We start from the raw sequence: 17308 nt of genomic DNA, 5'->3' as shown, positions 1-17308 counted from the left end.
TTTGTAAATGCCAGGAAGGTCCATAATTATGTATTATTAATTATGTATAATTACATAATTCAGATGTAGTTATAAAAATTATATAATTTGAGGGTTTTAAGTTAAATTTTGTTTCACTAATCAACTATTGAATTACAACAAGGTTTTTCCTAAGTGAGGGCACTGGAGAAGAGAAGTTAAGGAGAAGTGAAAGAAAGGTTGATATCACAAATATGCATATTTCTCTCTGAAGAAAAAGTAGTCTTTGAAAAAGAATAGATTCGTATATATGTATAACTGAATCGCTTTGCAGTACAACTGAAACTGTCACAACATTGGTAATCAACTATACTTCAACATAAAATAAAAAGTTTGAAAAAAGAAAGAAAAAATAGCCTTCTTGAATAAATGGAGAGTTATATCTTGTTCTAAAAGAAGATTCAATACTGGAAAGGTGAAATTCTCCCTAAATTAATTTTTACAATCTAATCTCAGTCAGAGTCCCAAGTGAATTTTTAAAACTAAATGCAAAATAATTATAAATGTTATTTGGAAAAATAAATATGAAAGAATAATAGGAAATTTTTTAAAAAAGAAATGAGGTAGAAATTTACAATATAAATCACAGTTATTAATACAGGGTAATATTGTAGGAATAAATAGAGCTAACGGAAAGCACAGATTAGAAAGTCCAAAATTAGACTCAGCTACATATGATAATTTAGTGAATAATGAAGGGAGCAGTTAGTATCTTCTCTAATAGATATCTTGGGCATAGACCATAGGCTAGAAAACAGTCACTGTTTGGTGACTCTGGGGTGCTAAAGGCAAGCTTTGTTCCTTGTGTGGTGGTGGGCAGACAGGCTTTTCCTTTGGTGCTCACAGACATTAAACCAGAATGTAGGGGCCCTCCTTTACTTGGGATGTCATCCAAGTAAACCTAGGAGGCAAGACTGTAGTCTGCATCTCTATGTGGGCCCCTGATGGAATATCTAAACTCCTTCAGGTAGTCTTTGCTGCATGCTCCCTTGTCTGGCCACTCTTATGGTGTAATATTTGGGGATAGTCCAAGAATAGTGTAAAGAGACAGCTGCCAATTGGAAGCAGGGAAGGAATGATCAGTATTATTTTCAGTATAGATCTATCATCTAACCACTGCTCACCATCTTCACTACTACCACCCAGTTCCAGCTGCCACCCTTTCTCACCTTATTACAACTGCTCCTTGACTGATCTCCTTGCTTCTCCCATCAACCCCTGCAGTCTATTTTCAACACAGTAGCTAGGGCAATCCTTTTCAAAACCCAAGACAGCTTGTGTTATTCTTTCATTCAAAATCCTCATATAGCTTTACATCTTATTCAAAAAGAAATCCACCCCACAGTACTTCTCTGATTTCACATCCTACCAGTTTTCCACATGCTAGCAAGGTAATGCTCAAAATCCTTCAAGCTAGGATTTAACAATACATGAACTGAGAACTTCCAGATGAACAAGCTGGATTTTAAAAGGGCAGAGGAACCAGAAATCAAATTGCCAACATCCATTAGATCACACAGAAAGCAAGGAATTCCAAAAAAAAATCTATTTCTGCTTCATTGGCTACATTGAAGTCTTTGACTGTGTGGATCACAACAAACTGGAAAATTCTTCAAGAGATGGGATTAGTAGACTACCTTACCTGCCTCCTGAGAAACCTGTATGCAAGTCAAGAGGCAACAGTGAGAACCGGACATGGAACAATGAATTGATTTAAAATTAGGAAAGGAGTGCGTCAAGGTTATATATTGTCACTCTGCTTATTTAACTTATATGCAGAGTACATCATGAGAAATGCCAGGTTGGATGAAATTCAAGCTGGAATCAAGACTTCCGGGAGAAATATCAATAACCTCAGAAATACAGATGACACCACCCTAATGTCAGAAAGTGAAGAGGAACTAAAGAACTTCTTGATGAAGATGAAAGAGGAGAGTGAAACAGCTGGCTTAAAACTCAACAATCAGAAAACTAAGATCATGGCATCTGGTCCCATCACTTCATGGCAAACAGATGGGGAAACAATGGAAACAGTGACAGATTTTATTTTCTTGGGCTCCAGAATCACTGTGGACTTTTTCTTGGGCTCCAAAATCACTGTGGACGGTGACTGCAGCCATGAAATTAAAAGATGCTTGCTCCTTGGAAAAAAAGCTATGGCAAACCTAGACAGTGTATTAAAAGGCAGAGACAGCACTTTGCCGACAAAGATCCATCTAGTCAAAGCTATGGTTTTTCCAGTGGTCATGTATGGATGTGAGAGTTGGACCATTAAGAAAGCTAAGCACCAAAGAATTGATGCTTTTGAACTGTGGTGCTGGAGAAGACTCTTGAGAGTCCCTTGGACAGCAAGGAGATCAAACCAGTCAAACCTAAAGGATATCAGTCCTGAATATTCATTGGAAGGACTGATGCTGAAGCTGAAACTCCAATACTTTGGCCACCTGATGCAAAGAGCCGACTCATTGGAAAAGACCCTGATGCTGGGAAATACTGAGGGCATGAGGAGAAGGAAGCGACAGAGGATGAGAGGTTATATGGTATCACCGACTCAATGGATGTAAGTTTGAGCAAACTCCGGGTGATAGTGAAGGACAGGGAAGCCTGGTGTCCTGCAGTCCATGGGGTCGCAAAGAGTCAAACAAATCTGAGTGGCTGAACAACATATGAAGACCAGGATTCCTATATTTTTCTAAATAGTATATATCTGGAACAATATAATGAATATATTAAAAATTAATGAAACAGTAGCCTACATTTTATTGAAGCTATGTAGTTATTTAGTATTTCATACCATTAAGAAGTTGACTAGTTCATTTTAATAAACATTTATTGCCATGCCTATGGTATGTTACTAAGTCCTGAGGATTCTTTTTCTTTGCTAACTATACTTAGAAAACTGGATTCAGTTTGGGACATCACAACATAATAGAAAGAATGAACTGGAACTGATTCAAGGAAGAAAAACAAGAATCTTTCTAGTAAGAGAACTAAAAGTCATGAACTTGGGGCAAGATAAAGGTATAGATGAGAGCTGATTATGTTCTTTAAGTATTAAAGGCTCAAAATGTGGAAGAAAAATTATGCTTGTTTTATTTGAATGCAGGAGGTAAAATGACAGTGAATGGGGGGGAGTTATGGAGAGACAGAATTAAATTCAGAATAAAAAAATAACTTTCCAAGAGAAAATTTCAGAGATGGAACGGACTGTCTTGGGGTCCAGACATTCTTGGTAATGTACTGTTGGAAAATGTTAAAGCACAGGTGAGTAAGTCCACCTAAGTAATGTTAAGGTCCCTTTACATGATATGGCATGACTCTGGTACTTACTTCAACTTTTCTTTTTTCTTAACAGATATATTACTATAACCTTTATTTTTAATGGAAGATGATTGAATGTGAAAACATAAACCAACACGACATAATTAAAGAACTGGTGAGTCAAAACCAGGTTTCTTTTCAACTATATTTGTAAGAATACTAAATGAAACATTTTTACACTTCTCTCTGGAGTTTATCTAAAGATTTCTTCTATGATCTTTGGAAGTAGAGAAAAACCATATATGTGGTACAGCTTTTCTCCTTGTGAGTCAAAATGTCATCAGTAAAACACAGTTTATAATTTCTAATATCAAAAATAATTTATTATCTTAAAAAGGTAATAACCCAGTTTCTTTTTTGAAAACAGTGTTTATGCAATGGTTTGTCTTATGAGATGATTGGACAAGAAGGATCAGATACTTCAAAACTGGAAATGTTTTTCTCAGGGTATCCTCGTATAGTTGGATTGTCATTATTTCCTAACTTAACAAGTCTCACAATTGTTGCTCAAGATATAAAAGAAATTTCAGGACTAGAAACTTGTTTACAGCTTAAAGAACTTTGGATTGCCGAATGCTGCATAGAGGTAAGTCTAAACATAACCTTACATGAAGTATTTGTACTAAATTATTTGGCTTTGGTAAATAATTCATTGAAGTATATGCTTGAGGCATATATCAAAACAGATAAATTCATACTTGATGAATTAAACCCTTTATCCAGTAAAACAAAAGAAACATTTAAATGGGCAAAATATAAAAATAGATGTATACAAAAGAGAAAATAGAAGTAACTGAAAAATAGACACATTCTACTTTTTGATAATCAAATCAGATCAAGTAATACCCAGTATTGCTTCATAGTAAAACTGGTTTCAGAGAAGGCGATGGCACCCCACTCTAGTACGCTTGCCTAGAAAATCCAATGGATGTAGGAGCCTGGTGGGCTGCAGTCCATGGGGTCTCGAAGAGTTGGACACAACTGAGCGACTTCACTTTCACTTTTCGCTTTCATGCACTGGAGAAGGAAATGGCAGCCCCCTCCAGTGTTCTTGCCTGGCGAATCCCAGGGACGGGGGAGCCTGGTGGGCTGCCGTCTATGGGGTCGCACAGAGTCGGACACGACTGAAGCGACTTAGCAGCAGCAGCAGTAGCAAAGCTGGTTTAACACTATTGGTTGTGTGAAAATTGTAACATCTGTATTGAAAAGCCATATTGCAAAATAAATCAAGAGCCAGAGATAGGTATATACCTTTTGACTCAGAAATCCCTATTCTACGATTTTTATCCTAGAGAAGTAATTAAAAGCAGAAAACTCTATACATAAAGTTATTTGTTGTAATATTATTTATAGTAGTTAGAATTTTGAAACAAATAATCATATAAGATTATTTCTAAGAAAATTATTGTAAACATGAAATATTTTGTAAATACTGTAATTTGAAAGATTATAAAAACATTTTTTAGATGGCTTTAAGTTTAAAAAATCCCACAAAATTGTGTATTATGATTATAACCATATAAAATACATATCAAATTGATAAAAATTTAGAGAATATGAAAATTGAAAATAGTTGTATTTAAGTAGAGCAATTAATATGATTTTTTAAATTTCAGTTCATTTTGCTGGGTATTGATTTTGCAGTCTATTCTGAAAATGTGATTTTTAAAGGAAAATATACTTAAAAGTGTACCTTATTGAAAGGATTCAGTTCAGTTCAGTTCATTTCAGTCGCTCAGTCGTGTCCGAGTCTTTGCGACCCCATTAATCGCAGCACACCAGGCCTCCCTGTCCATCACCAACTCCTGGAGTTCACTCAGACTCGCGTTCATCGAGTCCGTGATGCCATCCAGCCATCTCATCCTCTGTTGTCCCCTTCTCCTCCTGCCCCCAATCCCTCCCAGCATCAGAGTCTTTTCCAATGAGTCAGCTCTTCTCATGAGGTGGCCAAAGTACTGGAGTTTCAGCCTTAGCATCATTCCTTCCAAAGAAATCCCAGGGTTGATCTCCTTCAGAATGGACTGGTTGGATCTCCTTGCAGTCCAAGGGACTCTCAAGAGTCTTCTCCAACACCACAGTTCGAAAGCCTCAATTCTTCGGCGCTCAGCTTTCTTCACAGTCCAACTCTCACATCCATACATGACTACTGGAAAAACCATAGCCTTGACTAGACAGACCTTAGTCGGCAAAGTAATGTCTCTGCTTTTGAATATGCTGTCTAGGTTGGTCATAACTTTTCTTCCAAGGAGTAAGCGTCTTTTAATTTCATGGCTGCAATCACCATCTGCAGTGATTTTTGGAGCCCCAAAAAATAAAACATAAATATTCAGTCTCCTTTTTTTTTTTTTACAGAAAATTGGAGGTCTTCAAGAATGCAGAAGTTTAGAAAAGCTGTACTTATATTATAATAAAATTTCTAAAATAGAAAATTTAGAGAAATTATCCAGATTGGCGGTTCTTTGGCTGAACCACAATGCAATTAAATATATTGAGGTAAGATAATTTCAGTGATTTATATTTAAAGTCGGTTGGATATGCAGATGACACCACCCTTATGGCAGAAAGTGAAGAGGAACGAAAAAGCCTCTTGATGAAAGTGAAAGAGGAGAGTGAAAAAGTTGGTTTAAAGCTCAACATTCAGAAAACTAAGATCATGGCATCTGGTCCCATCACTTCATGGCAAATAGATGCGGAAACAGTGGAAACAGTGTCAGACTTTATCTTTTTGGGCTCCAAAATCACTGCAGATGGTGACTGCAGCCATGAAATTAAAAGACGCTTACTCCTTGGAAGAAAAGTTATGACCAACGTAGATGGCATATTAAAAAGCAGAGACATTACTTTGTCAACAAAGGTCTGTCTAGTCAAGGCTATGGTTTTTCCAGTAGTCATGTATGGATGTGAGAGTTGGACTGTGAAGAAAGCTGAGCTCTGAAGAATTGATGCTTTTGAACTGTGGTGTTGGAGAAGATTCTTGAGAGTCCCTTGGACTGCAAGGATTTCCAACCAGTCCATTCTAAAGGAGATCAGTCTTGGGTGTTCATTCGAAGGACTGATGCTAAAGCTGAAACTCCAATACTTTGGCCACCTAATGGGGAGAGTTTACTCATTGGAAAAGACCCTGATGCTGGGAGGGATTAGGGGCAGGAGGAGAAGGGGACGACTGAGGATGAGATGGCTGTATGGCATCACTGACTTGATGGACATGAGTTTGAGTGAACTCTGGGAGTTGGTGATGGACAGGGAGGCCTGGCGTGCTGTAATTCATAGGGTCGCAAAGAGTCGGATACGACTGAGCAACTCAACTGAGTGACTGACGGACTCCTGTAGAGCTTAACCAGTGTCCAAGAAATATTAATGACTCATTTAATTATTTTTGAGAACTAATGCATATATAGCATATTATAACATATAGAGAACCTCATATGCATAATTTTCTTTATTCCTTACATCATGTCTGGGAGGCAAGATGTTGATTCTTCTTTGAAGTTTAAAAATAAAAAGGTTTGCAGAAGTTTTATATATAACTTGCTCTCTATGTATTCTTTTTCCTCCTCCTCCTCTTTTCCTCTCTACTCTGCTCCCTGTTCCCTTCTCCTTCAGTAATTCTCTCCAGCTTCCAGAGAACAAGGTAGGCTCCACTGAGTTCTAAGCTTTGAAAGTAAACAGCACCCGGTGCTTGAAACACCAGGAGAGCTAACCAGCTTGCTCAGGTGACTTATAAACATAGATTTTAATGATTTCTTCTAAATTATATGTTGCCTAAATTTTTAGGGCTTGCAAACTTTGAAGAATTTAAGTGATCTCAACCTTGCTGGGAATCTAATAAGCAGCATTGGTATGTACAGTTTCATTTGAAATATGATAATGTTACAATAATTTTTTGTTATTATAAAAAGTACAGTCTTAGATTTCTTTCTTTTAGACTTTTTGTATGATATCTCTACAAAGTATTTCTAAATCTATAGTTAAAGGATATGGAAATACTACCCATTGATCAGTGGTTACTAATTGTACAACGTTACTGTTAGGAAAAGATGATCATATACAGCTCAGAAACATGACAAGATACAAATGAGGTAAAATGAGAAATTTAATTTTTTTCTCATCTTGTTTTTTTTTAATTAAAGGTCGATGTCTTGATCCCAATGAGCAACTAGAAAGATTAAACCTTTCTGGTAACCAAATATGTTCTTTCAAGGTATGTTTAAGTGGAATAATTTATTTTTATTTATCAGTCTGAATCATGAGCCATCTTATTGCAGTAAATGGACTAAATATTCCCCTCTTAAAGAATAATTTAATTGTTTTGGGCTGCCGAATGCTTCCATGAATTTTCACATCATCTGATAAATTGGCCCTAATGATCTGACACTATTAAAACCAAAGAAATAACTCTTCAGTTGGTTTTTAGGACACTACTTTCTCTTAGTTTATCTCCCATCTTTCTGGGTATACCTCTTCAGTTTTCTGGCTTTTCATTCTCTTTTAGCATCTACAAAATGGATTGTCCCAAGTTAGTCCAAGATCTTTTCTCATTTCTATCTGCATTCATTCTCTAATCACTCTAATCATCTTACAACTTTAAATACCTTTATCCACTAATTACTCCTAAATTGGTATCTCTGTTTTGCCTAAAAAAAATGGTAGACATCTATCCTAACTCAAACTGATTTCCCCTTCACCAAAGCTTCATCTCCTGCAGCCGTCTCCATTGCTCTAAAAGGCATCTCTATTCCTCTGATAACTTAAGCCAAAATCCTTAGAGTCATTCCATGCCCCATATCCAGTCCGTCAGCAAATTCTGTTGGCTCTACCTTCAGAGTATGTCCAGAGTCTGACCATTTTTTACCTCCTGTGTCACTGTTAGCCTGATTCAAGACACCATCTTCTCTTTCTTGCATACTGAAAAAAAACCCCTCCTAACAGTTCTCCCTGTGTTTACCCTTCCCTATACTCAGTCTGGTCTTTACATAGCATCCTGCCCCTTTAAATATATGTCAGCTCAAATCACTTCTGCTCAAAAACCCGTCCTTGGTTTCTCATCTCTTTCAGAGTAAAAGCCAATTCTTACAATGGCCCGTCAGATTCTATATAATCTAGTTTCCCCACTGTGTCTCTGGCTACAGCTTCTATCACTCTCCCCTTTGTTTACATCATTCTAGCCTCTCTGGTCTCTTTACTGTTCCTTAAATATATCTAAGACAGTCACCTTAGAGCCTTTGCACTTGCTGGCACATTCTTCCCCCATATATCTTCACGGGCTTCCCTCATAGCTTAGTTGGTAAAAAGTCTGACTGCCATGCAAGAGACCTGGGTTCAATCCCTGGGTTGGGAAGATCTCCTGGAGAAGGAAATGGCAACCCACTCTGATATTCTTGCCTGGAGAATCCCATGGACAGCGGAGCCTGGCAGGCTACCATATATCAGGTCGCAAGAGTTGGACACGATTGAGCGACTAAGCACACAGTGTGCTCACATAAATCTTCATAGCTCATCTCATTTCTTTCCAGACTTTATTCGAATGTTATGTACTTAGCTATGCCTTTCTTGCCTAATTTAAATAAAATAGCAACAATCCCCTACTACCCTCTCCCAACTGGAAGCATTCCCATCATTTTTCCCCTGTTCTATTTTTCCTATTGGAACTTATCCAGAAAGCTTACTAGAATACAAGCTCCATGAATACAGGAATTCACCTGTTTTATTCACTGCTATATCCACAATACTTAAAGCAGTATTTGACTTATAATAAACCTCAATAAACATTTGTGAGGCACATAAATGAGAGAGAAAAAAACAAATAAGAAGACAATGGTTATGGCATATAGTGTGGGTAAAATTATATAGCATTCATAATTTTGAGAGTGTCAGAATGAAGTACATATTCAAACACTTTCTCTAGTTAATGCTGAAGAAAGGTGGGCAGATTTACTATTTAAATAATTCTGAATTGATCAGTGTTAAAGTAGGCATTCTTTTCCTCAAAAAAGATTATAGAACACCAAAAAGCTATAGAATGAGGCAGAATGTTTGAAGTGAAAGTTGCTCAGTTGTGTCCGACTCTTTACCACTGCATGGACTATAGCCCACAAGGTTCTGTCCATGGAATTCTCCAGGCAAGAATACTGGAGTGGGTTGCCATGCTCTTCTCCAGGGGATCTTCCCAAACCAGGGACTGAACCCAGGTCTCCCACAATGCAGGCAGATTCTTTACCATGAGGCAGAATGTTATAAGCACCTTAAAAGAAATTTAAATAAAATTTAATTTTATTGGTAAAATTAAAGAGGAAATATTTGATGTGAACATTGAAGGGCTGACAGAATTTCAACAGGCAATGTAGGGAGAATCTTCTGCAACATAGTTGGAAGTAGGCATTCCAAAGATAAGAACCATTTGCAGAAAGAAGTGGAGGTAGGAAGTCAAGGGGTTTGTTTGTAGTAACAGCAACAGAAGAGGGAGCTATGAAACATATATTCAAAATGTATATATGTATACACTTAAATATTATCTACACTTAAATATTACCTACACTGATTTGTTACCTTAAATATTACCTAACGTTAGATGACTCTGGAGTCTATGAAAGCACAACATCTCACTGAAAATTAGTGGTATGGTGCCGGGTACAGATGGAAAAGGGCACACAAATTTTTTCGTCACCACCAAGATAGTATCTTTTAAGGGTGACTGGAAAGGCTAGACATAAAAACTCAGAATAGTAGTATTTCAGGAACATCCCTAGTATGAGAATAGTAAAAGTTGCTGTGAGTTATGCTCAATGTTTTGCTCTGTAGGTAGTATTTAAGCTAACAAATGAGACATGAACAGGAGTTACCTAAGGAAAGACCATTCCAAGCAAAGGTGTGCAGGACCTAGGTGGTGGAAAGACAGTGGCAAATTAAAAAAACTAGAAATCCTCTGTCTGGAGCAGAGCAAGGGAGAGAATATGAGTTGGGGCTGAAGAAGATAAGTGCAGAATGCTGGGAGGATGAGGTATCACCCTGCCAAGAAGCTATATGGAAGCTTATCTCACCCTGGCCTGCCATGGCAGCCTTGTGGTGAGGAGCAGAGGCTGCACAGCCAGGAAGACCTGTCATTTCTAGCCGTGCCACAAACCAGGGGCAGCACAATACAATGGTAACGTGATGCTGAAGTGACAATATAAGGTTCTTAGAATAAAGACTGAACACCACTCAATAGATAGGCCCTTTTATTATTACTCTCACTGTTGTAATGGTAACCTATTCAGTCTCCTCACCAAAAGAATTGGATTAAATAGGACTATTGTGAAGATTCACTGTATGGCATAAAATTAAAAAGGCTGTCTACCATAATGGCGGCTACTTCTCAAAAAAAACATTGAGCATAACTCACAGCAACTTTTACTATTCTCATACTAGGAATGTTCCTGAAATACAACTATTCTGAATTTTTATGTCTAGCCTTTCCAGTCACCCTAAAAAGATACTATCTTGGTGGTGACAAAAAAGTTTGTGTGCCATTTTCCATCTGTACCAGGCACCATACCACTAATTATCAGTGAGATGTTGTGCTTTCATAGACTCCAGTGTCATCTAACTTTAGAGTGTAGGTGGAGGATTCCTGTGTAAGACTTCCAAGTTCACACCCACCATAGCTCAGACTAATGGTCAGATGCAATCCAGCCACGCAGAAAACAGTATCTTCATACTTCAGAACTATCAATGGTTTACCTTCCTTGCCCTGCAGAATTTGGCCAAGTAATTCTCTGCACAAGTCTATCCAGCAGTCTCCTTTCTAGGGAAACACTGCTTAGTGCCACTCCTGGGCTATGGGCCCAGCCATAGCCTCAGGTCCAGCCAGGGAGCCAAGTTCTTACTTGTCCATAGATAGCTGGGACACACATTGTCCACCTCCTCCTTACTGTTGATTCTGGCAGCCTGAATACTTGTTTCCTGATTCCATTTGTGCTTTATCTTCTAAATTAGAAACTCCTGATTCTTGCCTTGGATTTTCTTTAATTCCGATTCTGAGCCTCCTGACTAGCATTGCATTCCATCAAGTCGAGCTCTACCGTCATACCCTCTTACCCCAGATCCGCTAGTAATATTATTATTGAGAAAGATGTGAGGATGTCTTAGAGATTGGTGGAAAGTAATATGTTGAAGTGATTTAGATGAATAAATGTTATTCTCTAGTGAAAAAGATGCTAAATACTTGAAAAATGGATCAATAATTAAACAACAGACTCTGTTCCCATGCATTTTAAATGTAAAAGGCCAAAGAGTATTTACTAAATCATGTATTCCATATGATTTTAAGTTCAAGGTAAAAGATGTAATTACATTACCAACCCCTACCCTTCCAGAGTCTGTGAGGAAAATGAGGGCCTTGGGAGAAAGCTAGATTTCAGTTGCCCTTAATAGGCAGAAATGGAATTTATAGAAACAAAAAACCTCAAACCAAAAGAAAACCTAAAACTCAGGATCTCAGTGGTAATTATGATAGAACAGAGGTGCCATAGTCTTTGGTGATAATTGCAGACCTGGAGGAGGCTGAGGAAAAGAGTGAGTGGTGGTCAGTGTGGGGAGGTTGATGAAGCTTGTAGGAGACCCGCACCCTTGTTACCACTGGGCATTTGTTGGCAAAGGGGCTGTGTGCAGAGAGGGAATGGAGTCTGAAGACATAGATGGGCTCCAAGATTTCATGTGGAATACGTCATTTAGTAAATACTCTTTGGCCTTTTACATTTAAAATGCATGGAAACAAAGTCTGCTATTTAATTATTGATCCATTTTTCAAGTATTTAGCATCTTTTTCACTAGAGAATAACATTTATTCACCTAAACACTTCCACATATTAAGGTACATAATTAAAATGCGTTAATTAAATTATGAGTGATCTTAAGAATTCAAATGCCTTTTTTAGAAATGGACAGTTGAAATTAATTGATTTGTTACTGTTCTAGGACCTTACTAACTTAACCAGGCTACGTCACTTAAAGGATTTATGTCTGAATGATCCTCAGTATAAAACCAATCCAGTTTGTCTGCTGTGTAATTATTCCACACATGTGTTATATCATTTGCCTTGCCTTCAAAGACTTGATACGTTTGATGTGTCACCAAAGCAGATCAAGGAACTGGCAGATGTAAGTGTATCCCTAATCAGGTATCTGTGACTTAAGTTTAATTAACTGCTTCTTTCTGGCTATGTCAGTGCATGGTAGGTAGTATTATTTTGTCAGTGTTGTCACCGATTCTACTTTTGCCCAGTGAGCTGGATATTTCACATATAAATAATAATAATATTAGTACTAGAACCTCAATTTTGATGACAATACTGGAAGGTAAAATAATAGAAAAGCATTTAGAACATATAAAGCTTAAAGAAGAAAATCTGAAAAATTATCATCAGTGCTAAGAATATACGAAAATTAATAAAACCTAAACAAAGTAGAAATGAAACAAGTAACTTCCTCTCATTTGGAATGTTATATATCAAAATTAGAAAATACCCATGGTTAATGGTAGTATGCCAGGATTAGGTAGATTTTAATCTAATTAAAGATGGTTTGGGGCTCTCTGTAAATATAAGTGGATCCACCCACACTGCCAAAATCTTGAAGATGTCCAAAATTTGAAGATAACTGAAATCTAGAAGAGAGCTTTTCCTGGGCTGTCACTGATGGTGACTCTCCCAGTAAAGGGGCTACTTTGACATGGTACTAAAGGCTTTGTAATTTGAGAATAGAGTTCATAGGAATTTACCATGTTTATTAATATTCTTTCCACATTATATTTCTACTTCTCTTTCCAGTCCATTGAGTCCCATTTGTTCACTTAGTTAACCATTCAATAAACAGTTTATGAGTATCTAGAATGTGCCAAGCATGTGGATGCCCCCACATAAAGCCCTTCCATCCTTTCCTTGTGGTTCATCCATTATCTCAACACAGATGAAGAATGTCTATACCCATTTATCTTGTTTCTCTTCTTTTGTTAGCCTGAGGATTTATTGTCAAGTTCCCTTTTTTCCTCTCTTCTTTTCAAAACTGAGATTATCCTCTCTCCCATCCCAATCTAAGAAGTGAGCTGTCTTGTAATATTGAGCAAAGGGCTACAGAGTTATTGTCTACTAGCAGAGGTTTTGGAGAAGGCAATGGCAACCCACTCCAGTACTCTTGCCTGGAAAACCCCATGGATGGAGGAGCCTGGTAGGCTGCAGTCCACAGGGTTTCGAAGAGTCGGACACGACTGAGTGACTTCACTTTCACTTTTCACTCTCATGCACTGAAGAAGGAAATGGCAACTCACTCCAGTACTCTTGCCTGGAGAATCCCAGGGATGGCAGAGCCTGATGGGCTGCCGTCTATGGGGTCGCACAGAGTCGGACACAACTGAAGCGACTTAGCAGCAGCAGCAGCAGCAGCAGAGGTTCAGAGTCATTGGTGGGTCAGGTAGGAATGTCTTCTTTAACAGTGTTAAGTCAAAAATAATTACAAAACTTAGCAGTGACACCGTATTTTTGAAATTTCCATTATCATCTCTGTGTTTTTTAATCACACGTTTTCTAAAAGGTGAGCAGGGTGAATGCACTTCACTAAACTACTTGTCTGATTAATCTAACAAATATTTAACGCCTATTAGACATTGAGACACAGTTCAAGGCACTAGAAATAAAATTACCAAAATAGATAAAACCGCTGCCTCCATATGGAGTTTACATTCTAGTGAGAGAAGACAGATAATAAGGACTAAGTGAGTAAAAAACTAGTATGTCAGATGGTGATAAATGCTATGGAGAACAACAGGGTGAAGGGAACAAAATTGTTGGTAGGCGCAGAGGAAGGGCTATTGGCTCTTTTATATAGAATTGTTGGGAAATGATTTATTTAGGCAACATTTGAGCAGAGAACTGAGGAAGTAAGGGGGCAAGCTCTTCAGGGATCAGCAAGAACAAAGACCTTAAGCAGGAGCATGCCTCTCATATTTTAACAACAAGGAGGCTAGTCTGGCCGGAGCTGAGCAAATGAAGAGGAGAGAAAGAGATGAATACAGGAGTGGCGGGGTTGGGGGTGGGGGGCAAACCATGTGAGACTGAAGAATGGTGTAAGAACTTTGGCTTTTACTTTCAGTGATATGAGGCCACTGGAAAATTTTGAGAGGAGGTGAAATAAGATGCCTTATGTTTTAAAGTGTTAGTCACTCAGTCATGTCTGACTCTGTGACCTCATGGACTGTAGGCCGCCATGAAATTCTCCAGGCAAGAATACTGGAGTGGGTAGCCATTCCTTTCTCCAGGGGATCATCCCGACCCAGGGATCAAACCCTGGTCTCCCACACTACAGACAGATTCTTTACTGCCAGAGCCACCAGAGAAGCAAAGCGATCTTTTTTTGGATAATGAATTAAGAATAGAAGATTCAAGGGAAAAGGTGAAAGCAGAGAGACCAGTTAGGTTCCAGAAACTTGGATGAGAGATGTTGATGGTTTGATACAGGACACTATAGAGAAGGTAGTAAAAATTAATCAAATTGTGGTAGTAGTTAGAAGGTGGAACCCATCTGGATTTGCTGATAGATTGAATTTGAAGTGTAGAAGAACAAAGTAGAGAATAATTCCAAGCAACTGGCCCAAGCAACTGAAGGAAAAGGAGCTGCTATTTGATGAGATAAGGAAGAGTATGGGAGGAGTACATTTAGAAGGAAGAATCACAGTTTAATTTTAAGCACAAAAGGTTTGAATAATCTTTTGAACATCTGAGATAGATATGAGTCTATTTAATAGAGTCGCCCAGGTTGGAGATATAAATGTGAGAATTGAAAGCAGAAGGATAGTACCAAGCTGAGGACTGGATGAATCACCGAGGGCATGGTGTCGTTGGGGAAGTGTGTCACTTGGGTAGGTAGGTCCTGACTTTACTTGCTACTTGTAGGCAAAAAAAAAAAAAAAAAGCACCATTTGCCATTTCCTTAGTTAATGATTTTTTTTCCCTCAGTGGCACCCAAGAAACAGCTTTTCTTGGTCAGGAATTTTTATCTGCTAATCATCACCCAAAACAGCTTTCCCTACTCTTAAACTCTCCAATTTTATGAATACCTTATTTTTTGCACAAGAATTTAATGATTTCAGTTTCATAATTTCATAGCATGTGTGGGAAAAGGAATTATTTTGCTTTTTCAGCATGCATATATTTGTTTCCATTCCATCTTTTATGCCAAATAATTCTGTTGGGATCTTGACTATCCGCTCTCTACTAAGTAAATCAGATAATAGTATACAAGCCTTCCAACTTATTTGAGTACAGATTTCCTGATAAAAAGATATCTCTTCATTATTTCAGGTAAACAGTTAAAACCTGTAATATAATTATATTATATTATTAATATAATATGACCTGATTTGTTTATTTTCTTCTCAGCTAGTTCTTTTTACTAGTATAACTCATAAGCACCATTTACTTTGTGTATTTCTTTTTTGTAGTTTTAATTTTTTTCTTTTTTAATTTATTTTTTAATTGAAGGATAATTGCTTTATAGAATTTTATTGTTTTCTGTCAAATCTCAACATGAATCAGCCATAGGTATATATATATCCCTTCCTTTCTGAACCTCCCTCCTATCTCTCTCTCCATCCCACCCCTCTAGGTTGATACAGAGCCCCTGTTAGAGTTTCCTGAGCCATATAGCAAATTCCCATTGGCTATCTATTTTACATATGGTAATGTAAGTTTCCATATTACTCTTTCCATTCATCTCACCCTCTCCTCCCCTCTCCCTATGTCCATAAGTCTATTCTCTATCTGTTTGCCCATTGCTGCCCTGTAAATAAGTTCTTCAGTACCATTCTTCTAGATTCTGTATATACGTGTTAGAATACTATATTTATCTTTCTTTTTCTGACTCACTTCATTCTGTACAATAGGTTCTATGTTCATCCACCTCATCAGAACTGACTCAAACGTGTTCCTTTTTATGGCTGAGTAATATTCATTGAGCTCCTCCGGGAGTTGGTGATGGACAGGGAGGCCTGGCGTGCTGCAGTTCACGGGGTCACAGAGTCGGACACGACTGAGCAACTGAACTGAACTGAACTGAATATTCCATTGTGTATATGTACCACAACTTCTTTATCCATTCATCTGTCAACAGACATCTAGGTTGCTTCCATCTCTTAACTATTGTAAATAGTGCTGCAATGAACAATGGGATACATGTGTTTTTTTCAGTTTTGGTTTCCTCAGGGTATATGCCTAGGAATGAGATTGCTGAGTCATATGGTGGTTTTTATTCCTAGTTTTTAAAGGAATCTCCATACTGTCTTCCATAGTGGCTATATCAGTTTACATTCCCACCAACAAGGCAAGAGTGTTCCCTTTTCTCCACACCTTCTTCAGGATTTATTGTTTGTAGAATTTTTGATGATGGCCGTTCTGACCGGTTTGAGGAGATATCTCACTGTAGTTTTGAATTGCATTTCTCTAAAAACGAGCGATGTTGAGCACCTATCTTTTCATGTGTTTGTTAGCCATCTGTATGTCTTCTTTGGAGAAATGTCTGTTGTTTAGGTCTTTTTCCCACTTTTTGATTGGGTTGTTTGTTTTTCTGGTATTGAGTTGTATGAGCTGCCTGTATATTTCGGAAATTGATCCTTTGTCAGTTGTTTTATTTGCTGTCATTTTCTCCCATTCTGAGGGTTGTCTTGCTTATAGTTTCCTTTGCTGTGCAAAAGCTTTTACATTTAATCACTTGTTTACTTTTGTTTTTATTTCCATTATTCTAGGAGGTGGGTCATGGAAGATCTTGCTTTGATTTAGGTCATTGAGTGTTCTACCTATGTTTTCCTCTAAGAGTTTTATAGTTTCTGGCCTTACCTTTAGATCATTAATCCATTTTGATTTTATCTTTGTGTATGGTGTTAGGAAGTGTTCTAATTTCATCATTTTACATGTAGCTGTCCAGTTTTCCCAGCACCATTTATTGA

General features: G+C 37.7%; 1 protein-coding gene across 1 annotated transcript in view; it reads left to right on the top strand.

The window, feature by feature from the left end:
- Positions 3407-17308, top strand: part of LOC102176425 (leucine-rich repeat-containing protein 9) — a 117546-nt gene continuing 103644 nt past the window's right edge. Inside the window, exons 1-6 of the mRNA XM_005685936.3 lie at positions 3407-3454; positions 3707-3925; positions 5692-5832; positions 7114-7177; positions 7470-7540; positions 12292-12474. Coding sequence (XP_005685993.2) covers positions 3407-3454; positions 3707-3925; positions 5692-5832; positions 7114-7177; positions 7470-7540; positions 12292-12474 — 726 coding nt within the window. The remainder of the gene's footprint in view (positions 3455-3706; positions 3926-5691; positions 5833-7113; positions 7178-7469; positions 7541-12291; positions 12475-17308) is intronic.

The sequence above is a fragment of the Capra hircus genome, chromosome 10 (genome assembly GCF_001704415.2).
Source record: "Capra hircus breed San Clemente chromosome 10, ASM170441v1, whole genome shotgun sequence".
Taxonomy (NCBI): Eukaryota; Metazoa; Chordata; class Mammalia; order Artiodactyla; family Bovidae; genus Capra; species Capra hircus.
The sequence above is the reverse complement of the archived record's forward strand: the minus strand, read 5'-3'. Positions and strand labels throughout refer to the sequence as shown.